The 20,336-nt window shown below is 36.7% G+C and overlaps 1 protein-coding gene across 1 annotated transcript; it reads right to left on the bottom strand.

The window, feature by feature from the left end:
* Window positions 1–1,997: 1,997 nt before the first annotated feature.
* Window positions 1,998–17,965, bottom strand: LOC101285090 (golgin subfamily A member 6-like protein 2). Its single transcript, XM_033431488.2, has 8 exons — window positions 17,933–17,965; window positions 17,606–17,714; window positions 15,043–15,789; window positions 14,474–14,511; window positions 12,670–12,736; window positions 12,030–12,115; window positions 7,087–7,161; window positions 1,998–2,364 (listed from the first exon to the last, which is right to left on the bottom strand). The coding sequence occupies exons 1-5, from the start codon at window positions 17,963–17,965 to the stop codon at window positions 12,704–12,706; spliced, it is 960 nt and encodes a 319-aa protein (XP_033287379.1). The 3' UTR covers window positions 1,998–2,364; window positions 7,087–7,161; window positions 12,030–12,115; window positions 12,670–12,703.
* Between the last annotated feature and the right edge of the window lie 2,371 nt (window positions 17,966–20,336).

The raw sequence follows: 20,336 nt of genomic DNA, 5'->3' as shown, positions 1-20,336 counted from the left end.
TGTAATTTGTTCCTTTTGTCTAAAGATCTGCTAAATATTTCAGTCCTTGAGCTAAAATAACTTCCTCTCTGGACAGGAAGTGGTGTTTTATCAAGCCATTTTGAAAGAGGGATAATTCTTAGAGTATATAAAGCTCAGCTTAAGTATTAATCTTTTTAAAAACTACCCCCCACGATGGGTAAAATGGTTTCTAAATAAAAGCAAAACCTCAACTTAATAAATTAAATTCAAGTCTTGCCTTCTTTAGGAAGCCTGAAAATTATCTAAGGACTAAGTTTAAGGGGGAATTTTCCATCCCAACTGGAAGAAAGGGGTACAACTCAAGAGCGCCTCCCTAGTGTTCAGTTGCATTAGGGCAAAAATTAATGTAACTAGTTTTTATTCAAGAATCTCAAATTTTCTTCGTAGTTTCACAAAATTCTTTAACCCATTATATAACCTTGCCAAAACCTTACCCAAAAAATTCTCATACCACACTGATTTGGGGCAAAACAATGTTCTTAAATTCAAGAGCATGGAACTACCATGAAAAAACAAACCCAAGAAACTCCACCTCCAAAACCAACACAACACATATATCTCAACCATTCCCTTGTATATCTAATCAAATTCTAAGTATATACCCATTTCAACAATGGTAAACTAATAACAATCTGTCATATCTGATGGAAAGTTATCAAAGTAATGTCACAGGGCAAATTCTCCTAAATATCAAAACCGTGAGATCTAAGGAAACAAATTTACTAATGCCAAAACCAAATTATTCAACACTTTCTCAACAAGCACCCCAAGAAAACATTCACACAACCAAAAAAAATCAAATCAACTTTCCTTACTCAACATTATTATCTGCCAGAACAATTGTCCTTCCCTCACTGAGAAATCCATTTTAGATCTATACCCAACAAAAGCAACAATGTCGCACCTAGGTAAATGTAAAATCCATAATCAAAACCCAGCTTCAATCCCATACTTTCTACAAGATAATTCTCTACCAAAATCAAAATCCAAAATCTCAATTTTGATTTATACAAACCAACCAACTCAAATCAGCCAATGAGAACAAATACTGCATATATATTGATCATCTACATGTATACCCTGCTATTTGACATTAATCACAAACATGGTATGATTAACACTTTCTCACCAAAAGAAAATTAAAGCTGCACTGTTACTTGTTCTCTGTATAACGGGAAAATTTAATCAACAATTCATTTGGTTTATCAAAAGCCTACTACACCCCATAATAGTAACTGAAACTGATTTTAGTTATCAATGAATGAAACCAGTATTCACCTAGGATTCAAACATAAGTTATCTATGACACAGTGTGGTTCATTTATTCTAAATTCCTAAATGTACAGAGTAATAAAAATACAGTAATTAATCCTATTTCATAAAATCTATTGCAGACATTATTGACACCAAAATTTCAAGTCCTTTTGTGAATACCCTAAGGACCTCCCTACCTTCCCTTATAAATCCAACACCTCTTCACCTAATATTAAGACAATAGGAGGATTCAATTGAATTTAAGTGTTCAGATATTCTGCAAGATGTTTTATTTATAATATTTAATAAGTATAGGTAAAAGGGACCTTTTCCATCAAAACAAAGTAAGTCAGAAAAATATTGTATCACTCATGCTGAATTTTGAGGCAAAAGGCATTTTGTTTTAAAAGTTCATTAAAATCTCACAGCAAATTAAACATTCTATTATTACCCACTGGTTAACCTATTTTGTAAGATGTTTCAAGAAAGCATAAAATAGCATTTTAACTGGACAACCATCTTTTAAAGCACAAATTTCCACAACTTTGTAAAAAGACAAATATTAACCAAGTAAAACATTTTCCAGTACACCATTTCCATTTTACCAGCTTTATTCAGTACACTTTACTGCTGGGCAACTGTAAAGGTCAAAGTGTTATTTAAGGCGACACCGAGTATTTAATGAAGCTTCAGCTTAAAAAAAAAAAGCCCAAACTGAGAAATTTTAAAGTGTTAGAAATTTTATTAAAGTTAACATTCCACAAGATCATACTCATACAGATCAAACTGCAAAAGATTCCAGGCATACAAACTATCATCTGTTAATGTGCCATCTTTCTTCTCCAAATGTCAAAAATGTTCTTAATGATACAAAGTCTCTAGAAAGTCAAATTCACTGTCCATTTGTGCTGGGTAAGAAACCTATATCTTCATTCATTTCATGAAATCCATGTTAAAAGAACCCTGTCTTGGTTGTATATTATCACAGCACTCTTGTATTAATCCATTTTTCTCAATTCCCCATAGTGGACTGCCATCTTGATTTCTCAGTGGTAGGGTCCATTTGAGACTCTTCAAGCTGACTGGGTGCTTGATGAAAACATTAAAAGAAAAAAAATGCTGTTGGAATATCAATAATCTTATTCCTTCAGAGAACATCCACCCACCTTGAAGATACTCTTACCATACACAAAGCTTTAATAATTTTATAACAGCTTTAAACTATAAAACTGTATTATATTAAAGTTGTATGTGTTGCACATACTTCTCAATAAGAGAATCATGGCAAAACTGCACACCAGTAACAAAGTTCTTTTACTGTCACAGATACACAGTAACCATAAAAATGTGGCAGTGAAGAGTCAAATTTTTAATAGTTAAATGTAATGTTGTTATACTGTCTACATGAGAAGTGAAAACAAAAATTCAAATTCAAAAATTCTGGAAGGCTAAATTACAGCAACACTATGGATTCTAAATCTCAATGCAGAAAACTTTCCAAGCTTCTTCAAATAAAACTAAATATGGAAAAGAATCTTAAAGGATTAAAAAAAACCCAAAGCAGTGGATCATAGCAGTTTTCCAGTCCAACAGATCTTAATTAATTTTGCATAGATAACACAAATGGCCAATATAGATGTCACCATCTTTAGCTACATATACGAGAATGCAGGAAATAGGTAGCCACTAGAAAACAAAATGATCAGAAATGCAAAATATTTCCCTGCCTTATTTGATATTTGCCATAAAATGCTATCAGATTTCAAATTCAATACAAATATTCTCATTGCAAAAACATCAAATGTTCCTCATTGTTTTAAAAAAATTCATTGCTTAAATAATTTGAAGTAAGGAGATTAAAGGAAGCCAGGATATTTTACCATTAAATAAATGGTCCTGATTCATCATGATAAAACATAATTAGAAAAATAAGTTTTAACCCTGGTCTTCTTTATAAATTTTGCAGCTCTCCAACTAAATTTATAGCAATGAAGTCTGAGTGACTGACTAGGAGATTATTAAATATAAGGACATTTTTTGCTCATTAGATAGTTAGTACCTTGATTCCAAAACTACAATGAGGATTTGTCTATTATATACAATACAAAAATCTACTTAATAAACCATTTGATTAACCAAGAGACACCACCACTCATTAAAAAAAATACTGAAAATGAGCATCACAACATCAGTAATAAGCATCAAACGAAAGCTATTCCTCCCAAAACATTTTTTGCCGATTTCTCTCCAGCCTAAAAGGAGAACTAAAAATAACTCATTTATTCCCCATATCAGTAAAATATCTTCCACTTGTTCACTCCTTACAATTAAGGGACATATTTCTATATAGAAGTATAAAAATAAAAACACCATCATTCCTCTTGCAGAGTTAATTATAAACCAATTTCTCCCCACCTCTACTGTTACAATGCAGGATCAATCTCTCAATGAGTTGGGAATGCAAATACTATTATGATGAACGGTGACATTAATGCATTCATATCAAGCTAGTCATTTCAATGGCTATAGGTGCACTTTATTCAATCTAGTACATTAAGTGATAAACTCCGTGCTTTATATTCTTCTGCCACAAGAGGTAAAAAACTCATCGCAGACACTATAAGAAATTTCTTTTTAAAACGACATTTTTAAAAAAAATTTCAAAAGAAAGCCAAATGATATTAAAACCATATCAAAACTAATTAATAAAATGCACCAGCTTGTGTGGCAAAAATAGAGACTAAAAAATACTAGCATATTGGTCGTGCTATCACATACACTGTCATATATTTAACATGGTAAAAAAAAAAAAAAAAGGCGGGGGGAGGAGAAGAAAAAGAATGCTACAAGAAAGCCATGATCAATCTGCACTCCTATAAAGCCAATGAAAACCCAGAAGTAAGAATTCTGCTAATAAGCAAAAGTGCTCAAATATCAAAGCACCTAAAAGAACAGTAAAGGATTTAGGAATAAAATCCATTTATTTTCATGGAATTCCAATTTCTTGCAAAAATTAAATTTGCAAATAAGCAAAGTTAAAAAGTGAAAAAGAAAGCAGGCATGAGTTCTCTGACCCTGGAAATTTTCTGGGTAACAAAATCCAGTTCTTCATCTGTAACAGTAGTACCTACCTTACGTGGCAGTAGTAGTGAGGATTAAATGAGTTAGTACATTTATAGCTTTTACATTACCCGGTATATAGAAGGACCTCAATAAATAGACCTCCAATATACCACAGTAACCAAAGTACCTGAGGACCTACAAACTAACCTTAATGAATCAAAATAATTTATATTCCAGTGGCCATGGTATCTCTGAAAGCTCTAGGATCATGGGGTCAACTTGTAAAAGACAAAACACTTTCTGCTTTAAAGAGCATTTCATTTTGCATTAAAATAAGATCAGTACAGAAAACTGAGTAGGGTTTAGTATCTAAGCCCTACTACTCCACCTTTCCAGATTTGTGAATTACTGGAAACATACTGCAGAGATGATGGTTTGATCTAGAATTCCATCATCAAACATACAAGCTTCAAGCTAATATTATGAAAAGTTAGGAGAATTTTTCCACTATGATGTTCACTATTTTATACCTCCTTTTTTTAAGAACAAATTGCTTGTTCTAAGATAATTTCCAAGAAGAAAAAACTTCTATGGTAAGAAGGTGATAAGTACCTGCTACTGCTTAAAATCCCCAAATACTATACATCCAGAAATTAAAAACATAAAATTGAGCAAGGAGGTCTTAAATTCTAATTCAGTAAATTTGTTCAAAAAAACACTGGGATATTGTAAAATAAGTTGTTATTTGAAATGCAAGCAAGTGATTCATTACTGGATGTGTTTAACAGGGGTTCAATTTCCTTACCTCTACTTCCCAGCAAACCCCCATTTTAATAGCAACAAAAAATGTGCGGGACAGGGAAAGAGTACAAGGAAAAAGATTAATGACTCTTAATTTTTTAAACAAGTGGCTCTAATAAATACTACAATTTGTTACTGTAAAACCAGTGGGACAAATGGGTACAAAATTACAATAAGAAGCAGAAATTGATGCTTACATGATGATCATTCTCATCGTGTAATTAAGCTTCTTGGTACTTATGACAATTTCAGTCTTCGTATTGTCTTTAAATTTGAAAACATTTAATACTGACTTCACATATTTTGTCTTATTACCAAAAAAGCTTGACTCCTCAACAGGATTAAAACTTATTAACAAGTCTGGGTCCTAAATAAAGTGGGCATAAAAACTAACTACAAAAAACCCAGCCAGCTGTTCACAACATTGCTAAACTATGTTGTTCAACTATGCTAAGAAAGAGTCATCTTACTTAAGGTTTTTACAATCAAATCAAATCTTCCCCATTATCCCATTTTAGTTTAAAACTTGACTACATGTCCATGAAAGATTGAAAGTTGTGGTTTCTTGTAACTTTTACTGAGTCAAAGTTTTGGCATTCAAGCATATCTAAAAATTAGTATTTAAAGCATTATAAATAATGAATTTCACTTTTTACTAGATTAGACCCAAAACACTAGTTGATAATGTTTAATAGCAAGTATATACAATAAATCAACAAGTATTTATTGAGCATCCACTATGTGCCAGGCAATCATTTTAAAATATAAGGCATGAAGTCAATAAATTACACTACATTAGTAAAGTTTTCATCTCTGCTCTCACCATCCCCCATCGAAAAAAAAAAAATCTTCACTATTTTACAGGCTCTAGTAGCCATTTATACAATAGAAGTTGAAGTAGCAATTAGAAGCAAAGATTATCATCTAGAATCTAGATTCCCGAATGTGATTCAAAAAATTACTTTTATGAAACAACTACTAAATAATTATCATACCTAAAAAGTTCTGTCAATAATAAATGCTTTTGAGAATTCATCCAAATCCATTTCTACAGTCTTAACCACTAACTCTTTTCCCACTATTTCTCAGATGGGGAATTAGAAATTCCACAGTAGTAGTAGTAACCAAACCTTCTAATATCAAGGCAAAACCCCAGTATGAAGAAAAACTTTTTGTTGGCCTTTCAAGTTTAAGGAAAGCTCATAATTACTTCATTTATTTGAATTACTAACAATGAAATCCATTAAAAGTATGCTCTATTACCAAGAGAACCTAAGGGCTTCTGAGTTTTACACATGTGAAGTTGACAAAAAGGAAGGATCCAGGGAAAGAGTAGGCAAGGTTGCCTAAGAGGAAAAAATACTAAGCATTTTATAGGGTTTGTGGCCATTAGCTATAGCTACTCTCAACTCTGTAGCCAGAGTTGGAAAGCAAACACAGATAATGTGTAAATGAAAGCGCATAGCTGTGTTCCAATAAAATTTTACTTATAAAAATAGGGGGGAGTTTACCAACACCCAGATCTAGGGTGCAGGGTTTTGTGGGTTTTTTTGGCCATACAGCACATGCGCAATCTTAGTTCCCCTACCAGGGATCGAACCCATGCTCCCTGCAGTGGAAGCGTGGAGTCTTGACCGCTGGACCACCAGGGAAGTCCTAGGGTGCAGTATTAAAAGCATGTTCAAATGTAGGGTTTTTTCCATTTTAACTCTGCCTGAGCTTAAGTAAAAAGAAGTAGAAAATAATAAAAGGTTGGAGTAAATTAACGTGCAAGATTTTAATAATAAACTTCATATACATCTAACCATGCTGATTTGTTTTTGTACTGCTTTGAGCCTCACTAAATCCCTCTATATTTTTACAGACTCTGACTCAGTTACTCAAAATTTCTAAAGTCATATTTAAAATTAAAAAACAAATTAAACATGTAAATTGAGGAAAACTTACTAAATAAATTCTTCCACCAACATCTATTTTCGTTGTACTGGCCCCTTAGATAATTCAGCCTCAGGATTCATATTTCTGTAGAAATCAAAAAGAATATAATTGTATGTACAGAAAAAGACAAAAACAGATTTATTTGGAAACTTCAACATCTTAACAGGATCACTAGCCAGAAGACTGAGACATACATGTATTTATAAATACAGTCCAGGCAGAAAATCAAAAGTTCTGATCCAGAGGATCTTAAGTTTGGTTGTTCACAGGGCTCACCTGTAGAATAAAGTTACTATAAAAACACGTTATGTCTCAGGCCCCAAGAACTTCCTACGTAAAAATCTGGGCTCCCTAACAGGCAGTCATGGTTGCAAAACAGCTGTTTAACAGAGTCTACATCACTCCTTCCTTAACAGTACAGAACTATTTTATCTCTTGGTCCTTCAGCTAATCTGCTTTCCAGACTTCTAAAGGAAAGCTTCCATTACCAACCTGGCAAGGCCATGTTTCTCACTCTTCAATATTACTATATTATTTCATAATATCATGTACTTTAATCAACTCTATTCTAGGATAGAAACCTTAAGCATAATTTCAAATTTTTTTCTCTACTAATTATATTGACCTACACAACACTAACCCTTTCTAAAGTATGTGCGTGATAAAAATTACTTTTTATCTGGTTACTGATAACCATTACTTTTCACTGGTTAGACTGAAATACCTCATAAACATGGAAGATGTTTCCTGTATCTCAAATAAATTGAATACAGGTATATACTTTTTCCAGTCACTCCTGTGCCAAAGTATGATTATAATAATCACAATAATAGGTAGAACTACCCAAAAAGCTTTGTTCAAAAGTTCAATATTAAAGTGTATCAATTTAAGGATTTTTAGAAAGCAAAAGTTTAGGATTTAAGCTAAAACTAAGCTACCTAAATGCTTTTTCCATGACCAAGGTTTCCAATTTTTCAAATTATAAAGCAAGTTCCTGAGTATCTTACCAAATTTAAATCCCTTTAATCGTTTTGACTAGTCATAAGCCAAGAAATAGTAAGATCTGCTTCAAGATTTCTTTCAAGAGCAAGGTGCTAAAATATCCTCCCAACAAGTTGATAAAATGAAGCAATTTACAAGAAACACAGCATTATTAAGCTTCCAAATTTAATCTGATCTTATAAAGGAGACAGTTACACCGAACAATGACAAAACCTAAATCAGTCAAGTAAAATAAATTGATTTAACCCCTAAGAGAAGGGCAGAAATGACTTAAGGAATCCCCACGAAAGAAATGTCTGAGGGAAACCCATCACATTAGTCTGACAACACGCTTATAAAAAGGCTACCTACCAGTACAAGTATGTGGCTCGGGGTGCTCACTGCATCAAAACCAGAGGACTTGGATCACACTTTGCACCACCACAAAAATTACTGACACCAATGTAATCTACCACTCGATCTCCTTACCAAAAATTGACAAAGTAGTACTCTGCCTTCTTTTAAAGGGGGGTAAGCCAAGTTCACCTTAAGCAGATTACAAAAGTTGATAATTTTGCTCATACTCCTATCTTTAATTAATTTTGCAGTATCGAGGATCTTCATTTAGTATGAAATTATAGGTATAATATAAATAACAACTTTGATTGCTGCTCATTTTATAATAAAAGGCAAAGACGACTTTAGTCAAGTCTTAATATTATCATTACTAGCCCATTTGTGCTTTTCTTAGATTTGGTTTTGTCACCTTTTAAAGTCCTTAAAACAATTTTTACATTTTAATTAAGAATAAAATCCGAGAGCACTGTGAAATATAAGAAACCACCCACAAAAATAAGGTACTAGTGATAAAGTCATTAACAGTCATAAGAAAACTCTGTCACAACTCATAAAGCATTAAAGTTAAGCAAAATATTTAGCTTGATAACCTAAATTAAAATGATTTTGACTACTATGTAATACACACATTAGGATATAATTGCTTTTTGGGAAATATTCAATTTCAAATAAGTGGTATAATTTCAAAAAACAAAGATTGTTTTCCAAAACACTGGATTATCTAGCTGTACACAATGTATAAATAAAACCGTTGTAGGAAACATGTTACTTGAAAGTTATGTAAACAATCAAATCGCATAGTTTTTATTTATAAAGTCCAGAATATCCCTGAATTTAAGTTGTAAAAGTTAATTATATGCAGAAATAAGTCAATTTGAAAATTAAAAGTTTGTACTGGCCCGCTCAATCTGGAAGGGAAAGGCAGTGGGTAAGATGAGGATATTTATCTTTGAAATATAGATTTCTTAAGGGAAATTATATAGCTTAGTCAAGCATGTAAGCTATAAATCATCATTTATACTCACAATGGTCAGCTGCAAATGTTACATTAAATACACTAATCTTTAAATTATTTAATAAAATAATTAGGAAAAAAATCAAAACAATGCTTTCACTGCAGCATTCTAAATCTTTGTTTTTTAAACACAATTTCACACCTTAACTGCTTTTTAAGATCAACTTTCCATTATGCCTGCATTTATACTATTTATTAATATTTTAGAACACCTAAAATTAGGAAAGTCAGGTACACTATCGCCCAGGTTTCATGTTATTCAAATAACTTCAACAAAGAAATAACATCCATGATTTGCAATGCAAAAATTACAAAAACTACTTTACAGTTTAAGAGAACTAGACACTCTATTTTTACCACACAATTCAGGAGCAAAAATGTATCTTAAGAAACTGGAAACTCCAAATACTTTATACAAATTAGGAGACTAAGGTCCACAGTGAATAAATCATCTAGATTACAGGGCTAATTTACATTAGAAGCTGGGTCTCCTGACTGCTGAATCACAGTTATATTTTCCACTCTATCACACACCTCTCATTAATGCAGAAGATGGAGATGTCCTCAAATTAACATTTCTCCCCTTATGCCTCTCAACAAAGAAGAAAATCAGAGGAGAAAAGGTAAAATAATTGGTTGTCCGCAGTCCAAATTTTTAAATAATCAAGAAACTGAACAGTAAACGAAACTTGAAAGAAAATTTATATTCAAAATTACCTATTCCACATAATCCAACCTCTTATTATGTCGTAGTTCATGAAAACCTTTTGTTAACTATGGGGCATGGCTTCTTTCATTTCTGTGGAACTCCAGGGAATTTTTTAAACAGTTATTACCAATAATAACAAACGCAATGCAAGCCAATCACCAACTTGATCAGGTGACTTTTATGATTCAAGAATTCAAAATGCTAAAATAAAAACAAATATTTAAGTATTTATCACTTCAGTTCTTAAGCAGAAAATAGTAGTAAACTAAACAATGTATTTATGAAATACAGTAATTTAAAACAACAGTATCTTCAGTTATATTTGCCCCCATGTGTCCATTATTTCTGTCCACCAAAAATATTGCCAATTTTACAGGCTTGGCTCAGCAGCAGATTTCAAAACACTGACTCTAAATATTATCATGAAGGTCGAAGTACATGTAGGTCTTTTTAAAATGTGACTTATAATCCTTTATCTTGTTGGTGATAAAAAGAAAACTACACTCCATTACATTAACTTAGGAGTTACTACAACACTTAAGTTATTTTTATAATTATTAATACTTGACTAAAAAAGATACAAATTTTCATTTAACATTTCTAATCTTCTTTAACCATTCGTTTTTTATTCTATGGGTTCAAATTACGCCTTTGGTAGGCCATTATAAATTACTGCCAATTTATACTTAAACTTAGGTTAAACTTCACATACATTTGTGTCTTAAGAGGCCCAATTCTCAATTTTTATAACAGTGCCCAACCTCATCTGAATGCCAACCTAATATCCTATCATTTACAAAGAGGAAACCCTAACCTTGGCATTTTTATGTTAAACGACCTTGGGATGAAAGACGTCTTAACTTTTTTATATGTTACATCTTTAAAACATTGTTAAAGGTCTAACATTTGGTTTTCTTTTGTACACTATAATAAACATAAATCTGATCAAACTGCAAAAGGGCTGAAAAGCAAAAAAAGCTAAAGCAAAAGCAATAAAAATATTACCTTTATCACCTATTTGAATCAACAGAATAAGCCAACACCAACGATGAATTTTCCACAAAAATTACAAGGACAAAGGTAAACCTGCCCTTACATTAATTAATTGTTTATTTGGCTATTTTTAAAACTTCCCAAGGTATCTCATCATATATTTCCTCTGATAAATCCCTTCCTAATATATACTGCTTGACAGTAACTTCCCCTTTCAGTGTTAAGAGTAAGAAGTAATTCCTGAAAATTCTGTACATATTTTTCTCATTCATGTATCTAATTTTAAGATGTCAAAATACCATACACATATTGAAATTATTTCTTCCTTTTATGCTTTAAAAAGACTAAGCTATAGATTAGAAGTCTCTTTAGTCACATTCTAGTTTCCTATAACTTATTTTTGCACCTGTATGGAAAAAAGACTCATAAAAACAGGTAAAATGAGTATTTTAAATCCTTTACATAATAACTAGAATATGAGAGGGTCTATTAAGTTTTTGAAATATACTTCTTTTAAGATAAATCATAAGATCTGCAAATGCAAAATTCTAGGCCATTTCTAAAACGTAATCTGCATCACCAAAAAAATGGCTAAAGAATGTACATTTCAGATTGTAAAGATACGTAATTCTGATGACTCAACTACTGATTTAACCATAATTCTAAACCATTTAATTGAAAAATACTGAATGTCTCACTACTGATGTAAATTACACGTATCAACTATTTTAACATTAACACAGAACTGCTTTGATGTAAGGAAAAGAATTTGATGGGTTTTTTCTTATCCCTTTTTCGAGATAAGGTCTACAGTTTATGTCGCACTGACAAACTTTAGTGATATTCTTCTGTTGGTAGCTATTAGATTTCAGATGTTGCATAAAAACATTTACTTACTTGCTATATAAAATACAGACTATCGCAAAGATTTCCTTTATCCTCAAGGATAAAATTCCACGGTCTCAGTCTTCAAAATGGCATACCTTTTGGGGGAAAAAAAACAATATTCTAAACAATTTATTGATGGAACCACCAATAGCCAAATACTAATATGTGTTTTAAAACTTTTTATTACATAGAAGAAAAAATAAAATCTATGCTCACAAAACCTGATTTTTAAAGCATTCTTTCCTAAAATCCATTAGTATGAATAGCAACTAGCTTAAATTTCCCAAAAAATTTATTTCTTTAAATATTTAAAAGATTTAAATTGTTTGCATAGTATATTAAATAGCAAAAAAGAAAAAGCATATCTTTGGTTTATGGTTTTCCTCAAAGTATAATATTTTTTCTTGTTCCCAAAACTAAACAAAGGCTTAAAGGACCTTCAGTATTTTAAACTATTCAAAAGGCACATTAAGTTACAATGGCTATGCAGATACACTTTTCATACAATGAAAAGGTTTAAAGATCTTGTAAAATTATTTCAGATACTTACTCATAATCACTATTCACTAAAAATATATATTATCAAAAAAAATAAAAACCTAATAAGTTTACTTTTATGTCAAAGTAATAAAAATTTACCCACTCTTACCTCAAATAAGAGCTGTATTTGTTCAGAACCATCATCAACCAAATATAATTTTAATCTTGTAAGTTACCTTTAAAAAAAAAAAAAGGAAGATGATTATCAATGTTTTGATTTTTAAACACTTCTTGGCCAAAGTTTCACTGTGATGAAACAATGAGAAAATATTCCAGAGACAACGATCATTGGACAAATTCAAGAAATGGCTCATCGACACGCTACCTGTAAATTTTAAGGGTGCAGTTATTTATCTTAATATCTATCAGTCTTTATTTTCCTCATCTTTTGGTTGTATGAACAAACACTAGAAATTAAGGCATTGAGATTAAAAACAAAAAATTCACATCTTTGGACAGATTTAAGATTATGACCTTGTTTTCATTTTTATTCTTCTTTTGATGGCAAGCAATACACAAAAACAAAGGAAAAGTTTACCATTTTTAAAGACTGAAATCAACTTAAAATTTTCTTTACCATCTAGAAATACCTTTTACAATTATGAGCAATTAAAAATTAACTCTTCCAGGAGAAATTAGTGAAGTTAAAATGGCCACTGGTTACTTTAAATTTTTAAACCACAAGTTATTTGATCCCACCAAGTGGGATATTAGCTTTGTCTTTAAAGCAAATCTAAAACATGTAGTATCTATGTCCTTTATTCAATTTCAAACTGGGGTCTAGAACATTTTCAGTCTCTCCCTTCCCCCATTTCTCATGTAAAAAGACCTTATGAGGTTAAACTGCTAGCAATTATTCTGCATTTCGCTATTCAAAAAAACTAGATTCAGAATATTAATTTCAAACGACTTGCAGTGCTCAAAAATTTCAGAAATGTTGATTTGAAAAACCAAATTGTTACTTAAACACCAAGAGTCTCTAAAATCAAGATATGCGCAACTGATGTAACGTGTAGCACTATGTGAATGCTATTAGGAAAATAAAACAATGTCACTGACAAAAATATCCTCAGAAACACAGTCCATTACACCAGTATCTTTGATTTTATAAGTACTACGTAAATCTGCCCAACACTATTTTTACGTAGATCTGCACCTCTACACCACCAGAGCTACCGCAGGATGAAGACAAATATATTCTAAAATACACAAAGGTTTGTTCATTTGTGGTTTGTTCTTCAAATCACTAAACTCAAATTCCCTCTCAGACAATTTTTTTAAATTCCTAGACTATACAGAGGACTCTACAAGTTTTTTAAAAACCAAAATACACTATTAAAATACTGTTCCGTTTTGAGCATATCTGGATTTTTATGCATGCAACAAATGCAACAAATATGGCTCCTCTTCATCGCCCATTACCGAGCAGTCCTACTTTAATATTTACACTACGAGAAAGTAACTTCACAAAGAGATTTGGTGTCAGAATATTCCTTTGTAAAAGTTCTGTCGACCGTGGCTTGTGATAATACACATTATTTTTTTAAATCATCAAATGATGAACTTAAACTTTTAAAAGTCTATGAACTAACCCAAGTATGGTCTAACATTCAGGTGTGATAAGTTACAGATAACGGCTCCTTATGATCTTTTTAAAAGTAACGAACAGTAGATTTAATCATTGTTCAAACATCAGAATGTCAAATAATCTTGGCGTAATTACTCAGTAAAATAAACTACCTTAATCAAACGTCATCGTCTAGCACCGTAATTAAAATCTATTTCCATTAAACAGCCTTGACGACATAGTAAACTTGTCTTCGTAATTTCTGAAATACCAGAAGCACTCCTCCAACTTGCATTTTTAAAAGACAACCTTAACATCAATAAAGGTTTGAACAAGCAGCAAGTACCTTCTCATCTGCAACACTGCAGCCGTTTTCAAAATCGGCTTTGAAAGAGTTAAAAGCCAACACCCAAAAGGAAAAAAAAAAAACAAGTTTTATTTTTGTTGAAACGTAGTCAGGGTTCCATTGTTCTTTTAAATTCGAAAACGAAGATGAGTTCCCACCTCACCGGAAAGGGGTTAAAAAGCTCCCCCGTCGGACAACCTGAAAAGGATTTTTTTTTTTTTTTTTACCCTAAATATCAAAATAACTCACCAGGACAGAAAGGGGCTCTCCTCGCGCAGTCCCCTTCAGGCTCCCGCCCGCGGTCACCGCCGCCGCCCCTTTCCCGGCGGGGCCGGTCCCGGCAACGAGGCCACCCCCCGCCCGGTCTTCAGCAGGGCCCCCGCGCCCCCAGCCCCGGGCCCCGCGGCGCTTCCCGCCCGGAGAGCCAGAGAGCGGCGCCTATGGGGCCGCTAGGGGAGAGCCGGCCGGCGAGGCCCGGCCCGCCGCCCCCTCCTGCTCGCGCGCTCAAGGACATTTTGCTTTTCCTCCCAAGGACAAAGGACAATAAAAGGAGCCGGGGAGCCACTCACCAGGTCCGAGCGCCGCGGTCGGCACCTCCTGGTCGCCCGCACCCGAGTCCCGCGCCGGGCCGCCCGCCCGAGCCTCCCGTCCGTACCGGGTCGAGCCGCCCGGGCCCCGGGGAGCCTCCGCGGCCGCTGCCGCAGCGGCGCTTTCCGCGTCGTGGGCCCGGCCGCCCCGGGCGCCTCTGCCGCGGGCTCCGACCCCGGCGCGCGGCCCGACTCGCCCCAGCCGCGGCCGCTTCGCTCCCGCGGGCCTGCGGGCCGCCCGGGCGCAAGTCCCCGCCAGCCGGCGGGCCCCGCGGCCGCGGCGGAACGCCTGACAGCTCGAGGTGCTGCTGCTTCTCCGGCCATCTTGTGCCGTGTGTGTGTGGTGTCTCTCTCCCGTCTCCTCTCTCGGCTTTACTCCCTCCTCCTCCTCCCCCCCCGGCCCTCCTCCCCCCCGCCCCACACACCACACAACATGGCCTCTTTGCTGCGGCGGCAGCTGCTGCGACGGCAGCAGCCTCCGCCGCGTTCCTGCCCGCTCCCCTCCCCCATCCTCCCCGCCTCCCGCCCGCAGCCCCAGGTTGCAGTACGCATGCGCACTACCGCCCGCCCGCCGCGGCCATTGGTTCTGCGAGCTTCCTTCCACTCTTTCCCGGGAGCGGCCCCACGCACGCTCGCAGGCGTCTTCCTCCCGCCTAACAACCACCACTTCAATACTATTGGCTAATTCTGACCCCACCCCTTCAGCTGAGTCCCCGCGGATAGGCTGGTCTTAATGCCATTCACCTTCCGTAGGTGTTTCTGGTTTTCTTGAGGGATCCCAGCTGGCGATTGGCTGGTGATGGAACCTTTGGGTTTGGTGCTGGGCTGTTGCGTTGCGCCTCGCAGTGCGGACCCCTCGGGGAAGGCTAGGGGGTTCCTGGAGCGGGGTAGGCCAGGCCAGTATTATTAGTACAGTGCCCTAGAGATAAGGGCTTCGCCCCTGGAAAAAGCTTGGAATTCGGTGTTTTCGACTTCAGATTTTTGTCTTCTTTTTTTAAAAAAAAGGAAAATGATTGACAGGATGACGAGCAAACAAGATGCAGGTTCATAGCCCTTGGGCAAGCAGCCATATCTGAGGAGCTTAGAACTCAAGATTTTTCTTCTAAACAACCAGTCCTTCCCTAAGGGTCACAGAGTTTGGGCCAGTTTTTTTAAACCAGCGCATCCCCCTAGCCCAATATCCGAATTGAAATGCCACTTATTTGAGGGTTTGTAAGCTTCTTGTTGCCTGTTATGAGAGGCAGGCTATTAGTATGTCCGGTGTCCATCGGCATTATGAATCAGTATCTCATAATCCTGGTTGGGCCAGATTCCACCCTTTAGGGAGCGTTTGTTAAAGGGATAGTTTGAACCTGAACAATCATAGTCTACCTGCCAACCACCTTCTCCCAGAGAATCAGGGAAAACAAGCTTCGCTTCTTTTAAGCAAATCTCACCTTTTTTCTGTTGTTGTTTTCATTACTTCTTCCTACTTCAATCTAGAAGCAACTCTTGGCAGACCAAGGAATAACTGAAAACAACCTTCCTGAAATGGATGGGAAAAGAAAAAGTGGCTCTCTCCCAATGCCAGCATTTTAGAAATCTTGCTCCTTTTGGGACCTGGTAAAAAGGAAACGAACGCTAGATGCTCTTAGTCTTAACGGATTTATTTGAGGGAAGGAGTCTTGGGGAAAGGTGAGCAACTCTGAAATTCTCTTGAGACCCTGTTCTTGGATTAGAATAAGAGAATATTAAATACTCATGAGGCCTAGGAACTAGGTCTGGCCCCTTCTTTTCAAAATGACACAGTTGTTAATTAACTTGATTCAATACGGCATCAGCTACTTCGGGCAGAACTAGAACTAGAACCCAAGTCTCCTGACTCATAGATCTTGGGTTCCCTCTATGCAGACTGACCATCCTCCTTAGCAATATAATTTGAGCTTCAAGTGGACACACAAAAAGAATGCTTCTTGAATTGAAATTAAACTTTCTCCATTTAACTTCCAAGAGAATTCCCTTACACAATGTAGCTTTGAACATTGTAGACCTGCAACAGGCTGTTTTCTCTGAAACAGCCCCATCCTGAACCCTTTTTCCTCATTCTTCCTGATGTGTTCTTGCTATGCTATTGTTCACCCCCTCTTTTCCCTTCCTATCACTACCTGAAATCCATCTATGATTCTGCTTGTCCAGATTCATCACCAAGTACCTCTATGCCAGCAAAACTGACCTGAACAGGTCTTTATTAAAAATAGGTATGGCTAAAAAGAAATAATAATAATAGGTATGGCTGAAAAACATTGAGTTAGCTATGCGCCAGGCATTGTTCTAAGCCCTCATTGGTGGTTAACTCAGGTCATCACGCAACACCCCTGTGAGAGACTATTATTATCTCTGTGTATTATCTCTATTAGGAAGCTGAGGCACAAGGAGTTTAACTTGCCCAGGTTCACACTGCTAAGAAGTATTAGAACCAGGATGGAACCCAGTTGTCTGACTCCAGAACCGTTCCTTTCTGCCTCTTCCTTTTTTTTTTTTTTTTTTGTGAAGACTGCCCCCTTGCCAGATAGGTTCAGTTGGATCTCCTGTTGTGGGGAGCTGTCTGATTTGCCAGCTGCTCCCTCCCCGACTTCGCTGAAGTCCTTCACCTTCAGAATCAGGCCTCCCTCCAACTGGGGAATATCAGACCCATACTAACTTAATCCCCAGACCTGGGTCCCACCCGATTGCCGTCAACCTCCTGGCATGCCACCTGGGAACCATCTATCTAGCTCTCTTGTTTTACTCCTTGTCTGATTGCGGGCCCCACAGTTCAACTGTGGAGTGACTCCCCTTTAAGAGATACACTTTGGGTGTCTTAGAGAAAACAGCTTTCTTCTCCCAAGCTTACATGCCACACAGCGCCTTCTTCAGAGAACGCCATTCTCTGCCACATTGAAACTTTTTTCCCTATCACACATGACAGTCATAATTTCTTTTGTCACATCTACACCATGTCTTTAGCCATCCTCGTTAAACCTAGACTAGCTCCATCCTAAATAAAAATAAATAAAAAGCACCTGACACCTGGTGGACCACATTCTATCTCCACCACAGTTCTTTTTCATGCTAAGTGATCTGCCAATGAACCGAGAGGAGATCCCTCCCTCCCCCAGTCTCCGCGGGGTCCTATTACTGCTGTCTCTTTACCAGCGAAAATGAAGAGCACAGCCCTTAGCCTTGACTTAGAGGAAAGGTCTCTGCATGTGTGTGCTCTGAGTAGTTTTTTTTTTTTTTAAGATCTTTTTGATGTGGATCATTTTTAAAGTCTTTATTGAATTTGTTACAATACTGCTTCTGTTTTCTGTTTTGGCTTTTTGGCCACAAGGCTCGAGGGATCCCAGCTCTCCGACTAGGGATCGAACCCACCCACCCCCCGCCGGCTGCCCCGCCCTCGACCCCCCGCACTGGAAGTCGAAGTCTCAACCACTGGACCGCCAGGGAGGTCCCACTCTGAGTATTTCTGTTCCTATTTAATCGTGCCCAAAAGAAAACCTGGATGGGCAGAGAATATTTCTGGAAGGATACTAGAATCTGTTTACACGTCTCACCTCTGAGGAGACCTCAGAGGAGGCTGGAGAATCGGGTGAGAAGGGCACTTTTCACTCTATACCGCTTTGTGACTTTTGAATTTTGAACCATGGGAATGTATTACCTTGTTAATGAAGAAAGAAAGAAAAGAAAAAACATAAACTAAATCTCCTAAGCTAAAAGCTGACACTCATTAGGTAACTTTAAAAATTTTTTATTGTGTCATTTGCTACACTAAACACCTGTAACTTTTTTTTTTTTGAAATAAAGGTCACACAACACTCAGTACCTACAGGGATGTGAACGGCCCCCGAAATGTCCCTGGTTGATGGTAAGGATCTCTGGTACATAAAATGGGCAGCAGCTCCCATCTCCCATGCACTGTGGCCTCACACACTGCAGAACAGAGCTTCCTGCCATGCTCCCTGCTTCCCTGCAGCTCCCCAGGTCTGTTTCCCGTTTCTGTCCTCCTCTCCTCCTGTAGTAATTAAAGAAGAGCGAGCAGGATATGCTTTCCTCCCTGTTTCCTGTCCTACGTGTCCACCTTTGCCTAGGGTGTCTCCCTGAGAGGTTCAGCCCAACGCATCGCGGAGGCTCAGCCGAAACCCAGGATGACCTTGACTCAAGTCAGAGACACAGTTTTCAAATGCAGGCCTTTTCAGATGCCAGCAGCTCTGCTCCTGCTCTTTGCCGTTTCTCTTGCTGCTCATGCTCACATGACTTACATGCAGCCTCTCTCTTATTTCTGGATACACCCTGCTCCTTCTTCACACAGGGCAGTCTTTCTTTCTTTTTCCCAGGGTACATCACACACAGGGTTGAAACTCATTGGATACTCAAAATATTTCCAAACAGAGTTATTGAGTTTCTTCCATGTTCCAGGTACTATTTTAGAAGCTGGGGATGCTACATGGACTGAGGTGTCTGCTCTTGTGGAGCTTATATTCTAATGGGGCAGAAGACCATACATAAGAAAATACCAGGTAGTGATAAGTGCTATGATGATGAAGGCCTAATTTCAGGTTGAGTGGTCAGGGAAGGCCTCTCTGAGGAGGTGACATTTAAGTTAAAGCAGAAAGGACACAAAGGAGGCAGCTATGTGTATATGTGCCTGCCAGTTCCAGGCTAAAGGTGGCAGATGGTATGCATGCAACTAATTTTGCTCCATCCCAAAACTTCACTAAACAGACTTCTTTTCCCTTTCTTTCTCCCTTCCTTCCTTCCTTCCTTCCTTCCTTCCTTCCTTCTTTCCTTTCTTTCTTTTCATAAACTCATTAGGAAAGGAAAGCAAGAGAAAAGAGCAACACAATTTCAGAAGCTGGAAAACAGATGGATGAATAGTAACTTAAAATTTAGCAGGCCTAGACAATATAAAACTCTTAGAGGAAAACATAGGCAGAACACTCTATGACATAAATCACAGCAAGATCCTTTTTGAACCACCTCCCAGAGAAATGGAAATAAAAACAAAAATAAACAAATGGGACCTAATGAAACAAAAGCTTTTGCACAGCAAAGGAAACCATAAACAAGACAACCCTCAGAATGGGAGAAAATATTTGCAAATGAAGCAACTGACAAAGGATTAATCTCCAAAATATACAAGCAGCTCATGCAGCTCAATATCAAAAAAACAAACAACCCAATCCAAAAATGGGCAGAAGACTTAAATAGACATTTCTCCAAAGAAGATATAAAGATTGCCAACAAACACATGAAAGGAT

This window comes from Orcinus orca, chromosome 2 (genome assembly GCF_937001465.1).
Source record: "Orcinus orca chromosome 2, mOrcOrc1.1, whole genome shotgun sequence".
NCBI classification, from domain to species: Eukaryota; Metazoa; Chordata; class Mammalia; order Artiodactyla; family Delphinidae; genus Orcinus; species Orcinus orca.
The sequence above is the reverse complement of the archived record's forward strand: the minus strand, read 5'-3'. Positions and strand labels throughout refer to the sequence as shown.

Coding starts and splice junctions, on each gene's coding strand:
- LOC101285090 (XM_033431488.2), bottom strand. CDS start 17,965: ATGGCGTTCTCTGAAGAAGGCGCTGTGTGGCAT. Junction 15,790..17,605: donor GATCCAACTGAACCTATCTG/GCAAGGGGGCAG, acceptor AATGGCATTAAG/ACCAGCCTATCCGCGGGGAC. Junction 14,512..15,042: donor GACCGCGGCGCTCGGACCTG/GTGAGTGGCTCC, acceptor ACTCTTTCAAAG/CCGATTTTGAAAACGGCTGC.